Source organism: Globicephala melas, chromosome 20, assembly GCF_963455315.2.
Source record: "Globicephala melas chromosome 20, mGloMel1.2, whole genome shotgun sequence".
NCBI lineage: Eukaryota > Metazoa > Chordata > Mammalia > Artiodactyla > Delphinidae > Globicephala > Globicephala melas.
This window is the reverse complement of record NC_083333.1, coordinates 39,592,399-39,604,070: the sequence shown is the minus strand read 5'-3', so window position 1 is coordinate 39,604,070 and position 11,672 is coordinate 39,592,399. Positions and strand designations below refer to the sequence as shown.

At 53.3% G+C, this 11,672-nt stretch overlaps 1 protein-coding gene across 4 annotated transcripts; it reads left to right on the top strand.

Annotated features, from left to right (window-relative positions):
• The first annotated feature begins 5,267 nt into the window (after positions 1-5,267).
• Positions 5,268-11,351, top strand: LOC132593285 (transmembrane protein 106A-like). 4 transcript variants are annotated; one of them, XM_070044578.1, is made up of 8 exons: positions 5,268-5,376; positions 6,660-6,886; positions 7,425-7,488; positions 8,680-8,833; positions 9,345-9,485; positions 9,577-9,620; positions 10,139-10,192; positions 10,769-11,351. In XM_070044578.1, exons 2-8 carry the CDS (start codon positions 6,679-6,681, stop codon positions 10,887-10,889), a joined length of 786 nt encoding a protein of 261 aa, XP_069900679.1. In that variant the 5' UTR covers positions 5,268-5,376; positions 6,660-6,678; the 3' UTR covers positions 10,890-11,351. The 4 variants fall into 4 exon arrangements, with proteins under 4 accessions (XP_069900679.1, XP_060145963.1, XP_060145962.1 ...); XM_060289979.1 differs by lacking the exon at positions 9,577-9,620 and adding an exon at positions 6,435-6,573 and having other exon boundaries at positions 5,279-5,376; positions 9,345-9,519; positions 10,143-10,192; XM_060289980.1 differs by lacking the exon at positions 9,577-9,620 and having other exon boundaries at positions 9,345-9,519; positions 10,143-10,192.
• The last annotated feature ends 321 nt before the right edge of the window (positions 11,352-11,672 follow it).

Here is an 11,672-nt window from a genome sequence, read left to right as displayed (position 1 = left end):
GAGAACACTGGAACATTCTTACTTTGAGCATTCATTTATGGACTGCCTGCTAGGTTGAAGGCCTGAGTGAAATGCCTTAGGACCTGCCCTTGTGGAGTGGACATTATAATGAAGAGTGGGGAGAGACAGGGAATGGCTAAAGAGGTTAATGTCAGATGGTGATGCATGCCATCAAGGAAAATAAAACACAGAAATGTGTTAGAGAGTGACTGCGGAGAGAGCTGCTTTACCTGGGGGAGGGGGATTGCTCATGAAGGCCTTTCCATTGTGACATTAAAGCCAAGGTTTAAGTGGCAAAGAGTCAAGTAAGCATTCCAGACAGAAGGACAAACTAGCTGGGACCTACCTGCTTCCTCCCATTGGCTCCCTGACCTGGGTCAGATTGCAGCTGCTGAATGATTATTCTTCCTCAGAGCTGTCTCCCCACCAGACTAAACGCTGAGCCCAGGAGCCGTTTCTTCTCATCCTCAGCTCTGCAGTGCCCAGCACTATGCCTGCTACCCAGTAGGCAATCAGGAAATCTTGCATGATTCATGACTGCATGATGGAATGATTAAAGGTACTCAAGGCGGTTCCCTGAGTATGAGAACCAAGTGTCCAGCCTTAGCTGGGAGTTTCCTGGTCTGGGGTCCTTGGGGGTTGGCAGAGATGCCTGTAAAACCCTGCACTTCTAGGCAAGGTCTGGGCAGTACTCAACCCTCAGGCCTTTGTTGGGGAAGAGGGATTTCTTGGAGGAGAAAAACAGAGGCCATGGGACAGATGACACTGGAGAGAGAGGACTCCTCAAGGCCTGGTGGGCTGAAACCCTGGGCTGAGAGTCATCGTGAGTCCTGTCCTCCCAAGTACACTGGCTTGGAAAAGCCACTTTCCCCCGGGAGCCTCAGTTTCCTCAGCATGTAACTAGGGACTTAGATGATCCCAGGTCCCTTTCCCCAGGACAGCCCATGCTCTGGAGTAGGGGAGGGTACAGGATGGATGGAGCTCACCTAGAAAGCAGCTGAGGACATCCTTGTCTCCACAGCATCCCAACCGAGTACCTGTCTGAGTGCACAGATGAAGGGAGGAGAGGAGTCTGCAGGAGCAGGGATGGGCTGGGGGAGTGGATGCCCAGGAACGGCTTTGGCCTGGGAATCACAAAGTCCCGTATTTCAGATCCCAGCTTTGCTTCCTCAAGCATCAAATGGAAGAAACACAACCTACTACTTAGAATGAGTGTGAAAAGAAAAAATGTGGGAAAGGGGCCTTTAGGTACCCTTTTCCCATGCCAGGGGCCCTTTCAGAGGCAACTCACCCAAAACCACCCGGGGCCAAGGCAAGGGCTGGAAAGTGGCAGATGCTGCCCTCTGGTGGACGTGTCTGTCACTGCCTGCGTCCTGAAGAAAAGTGGAGGAGTGAAGTTGTACATGGATATCCTAGTATTGCCTCCTCTTAAACGAGCCTCTCAGAGCATGTGCCACCTGCCGAGAGCGGAGGAGAGCCATCATTCCTTCCTGTTCTTATTTCCTTCTAAAGCTTGTGAGCAGCACTGAGCAGAGGACTCATGTTGTTGTTTAATAAGAGTGTTCACATTCCAGACCGGGAGGAAGTTCCCTCAGATTCACCTCCTGCTTAGTACCAGAGAAGAAGGCAGGAAGGCCCAGCCCGCTGTGCATCCTTGTAACTTTTTCGTAGACACGCCTGCCTCTCTGCTGCCAGTCATCTCAGAGCAGTGTCACGGTGGGCTCCTCCCTACGTAGAGCGTTCAGAAAATCACATTTCCTTTGGGAGGTGTTTCCTCTGGGATGATAACTGAGCATGCAGACTGCCAGGTCCTCAGTGTGCCGCTGAGCACATGAATTTCCAGCCGGGGCTAAAAGCTGGCATGCTAACCAGAGTGAGGCGCTTTCTGCAGTGCCCTGCCCATGTCTTGCAGCAAGCAGTAAGAGCTGGGCCCTGCATCAAGCCCAGATCTGTAGCTATAAAACTGATAGGAAAATAGGCCCACTCTCCTTTTACGTCTGACTTTTTTCTCGGGGAAATCTCATTTTCTTCCCAGGATTAGAGCCCAGGTTCTCCGTAGGAAGATAACGATTCACGTTTCTTTAGGGAGACAAATTGGCTTTCCCCGCAGGCACCACCACGGGAGCAGCATTGCTGGAGGGCTGGTGAAGGGGGCTTTGTCTGTTGCCGCCTCTGCATACAAGGCCTTGTTTGCTGGACCACCGGTCACTGCACAGGTCAGTGTATGTTTTATTTTCCTGAACCGAATCCTAGTCACCAGTGAAAACAGGGGCGTCTGCCCGGGTTGGAGAGAGTAGCATGGCATCGTAGCGAGCGTGAGCTTTAAGTTTAATCTTTAACACGCAGCTCTGCCACTTTCCAGCTGTATGACTTTGGCTAAGTCACTTGAGGGAGGAAAGAAAAAAGACCTAACGTTGGTTGCGGACCTACTGTGTGGGGGTCACTCTCCCAGGTACCAGCACTACGAGGTGAATCAGACACCAGTTCCTGCCCAGAGACAGTGGGAGATAAGCAAACGGACATTTATCTGTGAAACTTTTGAAAATTGCAAAGCACTGTAGAATGTAAAGAATCTTCCCATTCAATTAAGAAAAAAAAAAAAACGTTTATTGTGCAGTGTCAGATACTGTGCCAGTGTTCTCAGACCAGTGGAACACCTCAGCCTGGTGTCGGCCCCACGGCGGGGCCAGGGAAGGCGTCCTGGCAGATGACGCCCGAGCTCAGTCCTAAAGGACAGAATGAGTGTGTGCCAGGAGAGAGGGTTAGAGAGGTCACTGTAGACAGAGTAGCCAGTACAGAGACTTGGAGATGTGAACCTGGAAGGTGAATTTGCACCAAGAAGAGAAAAGACCAGTGATGTAGGTGGGATGCTGTGTTAAGTGATTTTGGCTTTTATTTTTAAGACCCGTGGGAGGGACTTCCCTGGTGGTCCAGTGGTTAAGACTTGCGCTGGCCATACTTTCTTCCAGTTTCCCATGCTTTCTTCCAATTACCATCTCCTCTCTTGCTCCTTCTTGCCCCATCGTCATGATTACCTTTAACTTCACAGGGTTTCCAGAGTTCGTTAGCATCTTTTCCTTCATCTAGTTCTAAAGACAGTTCGCCAGTCACCTGGCTCAGAGTGCAGACGTACCTAATCCAAAGCAGGGCCTTCCCAGTCCTTCCTTATCCCCTCAGAAGACCCATTAGTATTGGGTGGACAGGAGTGCCGTAGCCCGGCACCTGATTACCTAGTATTTTGAATAAATCTGGAAGATGAGCATGCCTTAACAAGATAAACACAAATTATATAAAAAACGTTGTTCCGCTTTTCTTGACTCTACACAGCCAGTAGTTTCCGAAGATCAGACAGCAGCCCTGATGTCCCATCTCTTTGAAATGGGATTCTGTGACAGGCAGCTAAACCTAAGGCTGCTGAAGAAACACAATTACAACATCCTGCAGGTTGTGACAGAACTCCTTCAGATCAACAACGACGACTGGTACAGCCACCGCTACTGAGGAGTGACCTCGTATTCAATAACTTTGCCTGCTGCTCAGAGACGATCTTTATTCTGTCTTGGGGGTGTGGGGTGGAGGCCCTTGCTTATTTTTTAATCTGATGAATCTACATAGAGCCCATCATTGAACTGTCAAGACAATACCTGCCTTGCGGTATTTTTTGGAGCACATGAAAGGCCGGAACTTAAACCTTCCCTTTAGACGTTAGATGAATTGTAGGAAGAGCATTTTTCACTTGATCTGGATAAAACTCTTCTCCGTTTTAGTGCACTGAAAAGTGCAACTTAAACTCCCTATAGAACCCTTTTTCTTCCTGCTTGTACTGAAGTTGAGTATTTTTCTTTGCTTAATTGTGGATGTTTTCAATGAGGATATCTGTTCATTGTCAGCTTATAAAAGAAATTAACCTTGGACGTTGTTTTCAAGAATTACTCTCATAATTTTTCTAACCTATCCCAAGCTTCATAGCTGTGTGGTGTTAAAATAACACCCAGGGTGCGCACGATAGGAGTTTTGTTCCTCTTCCCTTCTCATGGAGAAAGTCGTTCCCCTGCAAGTCTTAGTAACAGGGCACTGTTGTTTTTCAAAAGACCCCCAGTGATGCGTTTAGAGTACATCCACCTTCCGGTCTCTGCACTTCTGAGAAAGGAGCGGGGAGTGTGCGCATTAACCCAGCAGCACCTGTTGAGCAGTGTCTGTCGTAGCAATTTTGCATACATTTTATTTTATTTAAGGGAAAGAATTTAGGTAGTGTGAAATATTTTGCTAATGCTACAAAGAAGGAAAGAAACTTTTCTATTAAAGGGAAAAGTAAGTTTAATAGTTACCCTTTTTCTTTATGTCGGGGGGCAGGCCTTTACAGTAGAGTGGGCGGGGGTGTATAGGAACATGAGAAAAGTGAAAGGCAGGCTCCTGTGTGAATCATGTCAGTGAAGTTCAGGGGTGGGCAAATGAGTGGGTGTGAGGCTTAGGCCATCCTGATGGCCTCCTGAATGTTTGCAATCTGTTCAGGAGAAGCTAGAACAAGAAAAAGAGGCTGGTGTTTTGCAAGACTTGGATGGGAGCAAACTCACTGAAAAAGTTTTGGTTTAACCCCAGGGTACGCGAGCGGGAAGGAGCTCGCTTACAGGCTCCTGGTCCTCGCGCTGTTTTACAGAAGGGAGTCTTGGGTACAGCTAGTAAAGAGGTGTGACAAAGAACACTACAGATTTTAGTCATAAAAATTACTTGCAGAAAAAGAAGACTCTGACCCCCAGCCTGAAGGGGGAAGGATAGTAAAATAGTATTACTTAACCTGGTTTGGTATTATAATGAATGGTGATTTAAATTAGTCATTGGCCATAATGATGTTTATTTACAGTATAACTCTTGAATGCTGTGAAATAAGCCAGGATTCAGACTGCAAGCCAACCAGCCTGTTTATTATTTAAAACGTTTTTGTGGGGGGTGGGGGTGGGGGGTGGGCTTCTGGGTAGAGGCTGAGCGGCAGGGTGTGTGTAATTAATTCGGTTGATTTGGGACGGGATCTTGTCTTGACCATGTGAGTTGTATTGTAGGGGTCCAGGAGGGCCCTGGGGTCCAGTCGTCTGTCCCATTGTACTTGTACCTAACCGCTTCAAGAATGGTGAAATAAACTTTGAAACCCCTACTTGGACTGGCCGGTCCTTTCGTCGGGAACCTCGCGTGGCCTTTGAAGAACCGAGAAGTTTTCTGGCCGCTGGGTCGAGAGAGGCAGGCCCTGGGAGGGAGGGGCGGGTCCGGAGGAGCCGGGGCGGAGCTTCCCAAGGCTTTGAGCCGAAGCTTGGGGCGAAAACCCCGGCTCCCGCGCTTTCGATTCTGCTTTGCAGGCGTTTCTGTCGCTGCGGTCGCCCGGGGGTAAGGCGATTCCTTAGAATCGGTTCCTTAGAAAGAAGGGACCCTCCTTGCCTTCTTTCCTTTTGGCATGCAAGGGCCCAGGCCCCTTCTGTGCCTCCTCCTAGCCCAACACGCAGGTTCCAAGCTCTGCTAACGGCCTCCCGGGGTGTGTGGTGGGACTGAAAATCCTCGTTCATTGAATTCCTAGCCTCTCAGTCCGCTCCGACCCCGCAGCCCATGGCCGAGCCCCAGAGTAGGGCGTGAAGGCTCTGGGGAGGCCAGGGTCGCCGCTCCCCACCTCCTCCAACGCGGTGCAGTCGGTCCCCAGGACTCTCCGGGAACGGGACTGGTGGCCCCCTGGAGCCACCCTGCCTTACAGGCCCTCCTCCCCAAAGACGTACTCCAGCAATCTCTAGCCCTCTTGCAGCTGAGAGGAGCCCAGGATCTCAGGCCTAAACCAGGTGAGGCTCCCTTTATTTTAAACCTCAGACCTAAGCCAGGTGAGGCCTCCTTTATTTTAAGCCCAGAAGGTCTGAGTGGGGCTCACCTTGCCCACTCATTTGCCACCAGTCTTTTGGGAAGGATCTGGAGTTCGCTGTGACTCGTCCTAGTGAAGGACTGACCCTGAAATTGCTACCACCCTCGCCCAGACATTCTTTCCCACCCCGACTCAGAAAGCAAGCGGAAGAGGTTTATGCTCCCTTCTACAATCATTTTAGGGTTCTCAGCCCCACCTGTGGCCAGCCTAGCCGCCTTTTTCTTTTCTTGTCCCAAAGAATCCCTGCCTTCCTATTACGCCAGCACCTGTCCAGGCTCAGGAATGGAAACTTTCCTTCCACACCCAGGCTGGACACCTCGGGCATTTCTGCCCGGGTGCTCTAGAGACACGTTCAGAGTCGTCTTGTCGCAGAGGATGAAGGGGCTCCCCTGGCTGCTGCCCCCATGACCTATCTAACTTCCTTCCCTTGCAGTGAATGACAGCTCAGCAGCTTTTCCAGAACAAAATTAAGCGCTCTGCCTTTCACTTACGAAAGTCCCTTAAAGTGAAATAACTTCTGCTTTGCTTTTCCCTCTTGTAGGCCGATTGAGCTCTCCCTACAATAAAAACAAAAACAACAAAGAGTTGCAATGCATTGAGATTCCCGATCCAGGAGTCGTGTGTAGCTGCTCGAATTCCCACCCCCTCACTGGCTTAGGCTCGAGCTTGCTGAAAGCGTGGTGGGGCTCCTTGCCAATCTCAAGAGCCTAAAACCAGAGGGACACCCGGCATCGGTGCTGACTGGACTTTGTTCTTCTCTCATCAGTGAAAAATACCCCTGAACGATGGGTGAGACGCTCTCCCAGCTGGGCTCTCGGGAGGATGAGAACAAGTCGATGCTGCCCTCCGGCCCAGCCTGTGGCAGCAAGGCTGCCAGCTACTCCAGCACCACCAGCAGCAAGCCTTCTTGTTCCTGTGCGCCTTGTGAAAGGGCTGCTGGCGGCAGCTTTGCGACTTGTCCCACCTGCCAGGGCAGTGGGGAGATCCCTCGAGGTGAGTGGCCCCAGGCTCTGGAAGTAGCCCGGGCTCCAGGAAAAGCTCTTAGCAGCCAGCTGGCCAGTGCCAGGCCCCTCTGAGTCTCCTTGGATGGGGTTGGGTCTCCCAGCTCCTAGTCCCTGAGTTTCAGGGCTAGCCAGGGAGATGCTGACCCTCCCTGGGCTCGCTGCAGAGACCCCCTCCTGCCCTGGTGGTACCGCCCGAACCCAGGGGATTCCCAGCCTCTCTGCCCTCTTAGCAGCACTGCCTTCGGATGCAGGAAGTTACAGTGACGTCTCCAAAGAAATTGGGCTTCTCGGATTTGTGGTGACGTGCAGGAATGCTCCACACCTGTTAATGAAACTCTCGCCTCCGTTCTAGAGCTGGCAAAGCCGAGCTGCCAGCAGCCCGGTGTCCCCAGTCAGTCCTGCTCTGAGGCAGAGGTGGCGTGCTTCTGACACTGCTCTGTGGGACGGAGGGGTGCTGCTGGCAGGCTGGCACAGGAAACACTTGTCATGGACACTTCCCGGCCCTCCCTCTCACCCTCTTTCTACAGAACTAGAGAAGCAGCTGGTGGCCCTCATCCCCTATGGGGACCAGAGGCTGAAGCCCAGGCACACGTAAGCCCCTCTTCCTATCCCAGCTCTGTAGGCGTTGCCCCTGGGGGCTCTTCCTCTTTGTCTCCCCCAATCCCCCTTCCCACCCCACCCCCCAGCTTTTCTCCATGGGTTCTCCCCCAGAGAGCCTGAGCCTCACTGGCCTCAGACGTATTAGCTCCCTGTTTCCAAGGATTTTCCTAGTTTAAGAAGCTCGGGGCACAGCAGATGCCACCTGAGGCCTCTTGGTGTCCTGCACCACTGCCTCCAAGAAGCGTGGCTCCCTTTTGAAGACCGAGAGGACCTCTTGACTCTGCAAATCCTTCCAGGAGGGAGGGAGTGGCTGTGGTTGCTGTTGGTTTGGGGAAGTGATTTTTCCTAAGAGCTTCCTTTGCTACGGCAGCTCAGACCTGCTTGTTCTTTTCCCCGTAGAGATGGGAAACCAGCTGCTCTCTGTTCTGGGACACTTGAGAACCTCAGAGGAGGCAGCCCTGAGTTTCACTGGGGGGCCCATGACCCTGTTTGTCATCTGGGTCCTTTGACATAGATCCCTGCAACCTCCTCCCAGGGTCCTCAGCTTCCGTGGGGGAGCCCACCACCCAACCTGCCCCCGCCAGTGCACCAGAAGCCGAATCTGGCAGTGCCCCTTAGGAAATGCTAACAAGGTGCTCTCTCTCTAATGCATATCTCAATTTTGAACTAGATGGACAGATGATGTCTTGTTCTGAATATGAATATTAAAATTCAGAACTGTCAAAATTCACATGGGCTTACTTCTTCCAGTGAGAATAGCTAGCGTTGGTTGAGCCTTGGCTATGTGCCAGGGCCAGGGATGGGTGCCTTTTCATGCATTAGCCCATAACAGATGGTATGAGGTAGGTACCATTACCCCCATTTTATAGACAAGGAAACGGAGGCTTAGGGCGGTTAGGCGGGTTGTTCAGAGTTGCTGGGCCAGTGGCTAACACAGAACTGGGAATGGAAGCCGGGCTGCCAGCCTCTCAGTCCGGTGCTCCTACCCACCCTGGGCCACCTCTGAGCCTAGGTTGGTCCTCCGCATCTGGGGAGCTAAGTGTACAGTTGTGTGTGTGTGTTGGGGTGGGGGCTCGGAGGAGAGCCTTACGTAGAGAGAAGAGTGTCTGAATGCCCCCGGCCCAGGCAGCCTTGGTGTCCAGACTTCTCCACTCCTCTACCCCGGGTCCTGTTCTCCCACAGGAAGCTCTCCGTGTTCCTGGCAGTGTTCATCTGCCTGGTGACCTCCTCCCTCATCGTCTTTTTCCTGTTTCCCCGGACTATCGCCGTGCAGCCTGTAGGCCTCAACTCCTCCACGGTGACTGTTGGCGAGGCCGACATCCACCTCAGTATAACGGTGGGTGGGTTATGCCCTGTGCCCCTGGGCTCCGACCCCACCTTCCTGGCAACACTCCTCTGTAGCCCTTGTCCGGTGTGCTCACCCCGGGCATCGGTAGCCGGGGATCTTATGGCAGGCAGAGGATGTCAGGAGCCTGGGGATAAGCAGGAGCAACCATGAGCCCCCTAACAGACCGTGCAGGATTGGAACAGTGAGGGGTTAGAATTGACGCCAGAGCCGTAGATCACTGGGTGCAGTCGGGGTGGTGTGCCTGAGACTCCCCGGGTGGGCAGGACTGAACAGAGAGAGCCTTGCAGGGTGAGACTGGATTTTGAGCCAGCTTAATGTCTCAGTTAAAGGCGACCCCTTGCCGCTAAGAGCCCCTCCGAGGGGCTCCTGGCACTGGGCCTCGGCAGCTGAGGCCCGCGTTGGGGGTGGGCTCAATCAGGCTGCGGGGTTTTGAAACTGTTCGACTTCTTGCCAGGATGGTGCTACCCTAACCCCTTCCTTTCCCTGTCTTGCTCGCCAGAATATCTTGAGCATCTCCAATAACAACTACTACCCCATCGCTGTGACCCAGCTGACCATTGAGGTTCTGCACCTGTCCCTCGTGGTGGGGCAGGTCTCCGACAGCCTTCTCCTCCACGTCGGCCCTTTGGCCAGTGAGCAGGTGACTCCCTCTTGCTGGCCAGACCTGCCCACAGGTGTGTGGACGCGGGTGGCTGGAGTTGGGGCTAACCCTATACCCATTTGGTTGACAGATGTTGTATACGGTAGCCAACAGGATATGGGATGAAAACACATAGTGAGTAGCCCTTGATCAATCCCTTCTCCCTTAGCCTCTTTCCTGATTGGAAACCCAGGTCGAATTCCCACCAGATGTTCTGATTGCTTAGCAGACCCTGCAGTCAGCATGTGGCCTGCCCTCTGTGGCCAAGACTGCAGTGTACAAGCATTCAGGGTCCCCAGCCTCTGCCTGTTTGGACCTGGACTGGAATGAAAACCAGCCTAGAATCTGGTTCACACTTAACGCTATATGACCTTAGGCTCTTCAGCCTGACTCACCGTCTTCTACTAAGGGAGAGGCCAGCCCGTGCCTGGGCCAAACCAGTGGGGTTTGGAGGAGCGATATTGCAGCAGGGGCGACGTGCTCACCTTGGGCAGAGGGAGGGGGAAGGGGTGGGGGTGGCATGTGGGGCCCCTGATGGAAAGGAGGCAAGGGGGGGGCTGGGACGGCAGGTCTCGTCCGAGCTGTCCGACAGGCTGCTCAGTGTGTGAAACGTGGGCCCAGGTTCTCTGTCTCTCTCTCTCTGTCTCTCTCAGCAAGATCTGTACCTGGCTGAAAATCAAAGTCCACCATGTGCTTCTGCACATCCAGTAAGTAGGGCTTGGAGCCCTGGTACCCTCTCCCACTTCTGCCCCCCGTGGGGGGAGAGTCATCGCAGCGAATCCCGTGAGTCTGTGTCGGCTCTTGGCAGTAGCAGATCCAGCCCCTCCCCTAAGGCCCACCTTAGGAGCCACTGACGTGACAGGCACAGATCTGCCCAGAACCCGGTGGGGGGGTGGGGGGCAGCTGTCCCAGGTGCCTCGGCAGAGTGGGGAGCAGAAGGAAGGGCCGGGTCTGGTCTGAGGAAGCCAGCCCTCCCCAGAGAGCAGAGCAGGGCCAGGGCTTTCCTCTTCTTCCCAGACCCTTGTGGTGTGGAGGAGTAAAGACAGTGAAGCGCAGACCTAGGGTGGCGGGAGCTCTCCAGCCGCCATCTTACTCCTTTCCTCTGCCGCCACCAGGTCTCTCCCCTCGCCTCCCTACTTCCTTCTCTCACTCCTACCCCAACTGCATATCCTTAGATCGGTGGACGTGGAAGTTGGGTAGGGCCGAGGCTCAAGTTCTGTAATCTTCAAAATAAAACTGGTGTGGGTTTTTTGGGAAAACAAAAAGCCCTGTTTCCTCTCCAGGGGCACCCTGACCTGTTCCTACCTGAGCCATTCAGAGCAGCTGGTCTTCCAGAGCTACGAATATGTGGACTGCCGGGGAAACGCATCCAAGCCCCACTTGCTGGTCCCTCGCCCGCCGTGACCTGTCTGCTGTCGTCGAGCTGCGGGCACCTGCCGGCCTGGTCTGTATCTCCCACCACTCCATGGCACCCAATAGGACGAGAGTGACTCTGCCGAAGGAAAAGCCCTGCTTTATCATACCCTCCCCCTGTTCACCCCCAGCAGAGGAAGCTTTCTGTGGACGTTAACTTCATACGCACACGTGCACACGCACACGCACACGCACCCTCACGCCCTCTCTGATGTCCACAGGAACGGGAGCTTGGTTCTTCTAGAAGCCAGCACCAGATATTCCCGTTGGTCTGTCTTGAGGAAAGTCTGACCTGACGTTTCCTCAGAGCTGCCTCAGCGGCACGGAGTGGCTCCCACACTGTCTGTGCTGAGCACCTTGGTTGCCCAGCTCGTCCAGGGAAGACCTTTGTCCTGCCTGAATGTGGAGAAAGCTTTCATTTTGTCTGGCTTTTAATACATGGATCCTTTCCAAGTTCTCCACCTGGTAATGAGAAGGTGACTTGGGGGACAGCCAGTGTTGTCCCCAGGGCCTCTTAGGGAACCGTAGATGCTCTCCTATGCCGCCCTGCTTTGGTCGTGTGACAGAGTGATGGTGATGGCCTGCTTCGAGAACGCCTGGTACCTTGTCTCCCCACCCCACCCATCTGACAGCAAGATTGGCCAAGGCCCTTTGGCTCCGCAGCCTTCCTGGTTAGACTGTCTGGGTCCCCAGGAAGTCAGAGCTGTTCTGCAGCTAAAGCTTCTCTCCCGAAAACAGTTTTATCGTTCTCTTCAGAGCAGGAACCAAAGTGGG

What these genes read in the sequence shown, in the direction of transcription:
- LOC132593285 (XM_060289980.1), top strand. Translation starts at nt 6,679, where the DNA reads ATGGGTGAGACGCTCTCCCAGCTGGGCTCTCGGGAGGATGAGAACAAG. An exon ending in CAGTGGGGAGATCCCTCGAG is followed by an intron (nt 6,887 to 7,424) that starts GTGAGTGGCCCC and finishes CTCTTTCTACAG; the next exon opens with AACTAGAGAAGCAGCTGGTG. An exon ending in CTGGCCAGACCTGCCCACAG is followed by an intron (nt 9,520 to 10,142) that starts GTGTGTGGACGC and finishes TCTCTCAGCAAG; the next exon opens with ATCTGTACCTGGCTGAAAAT.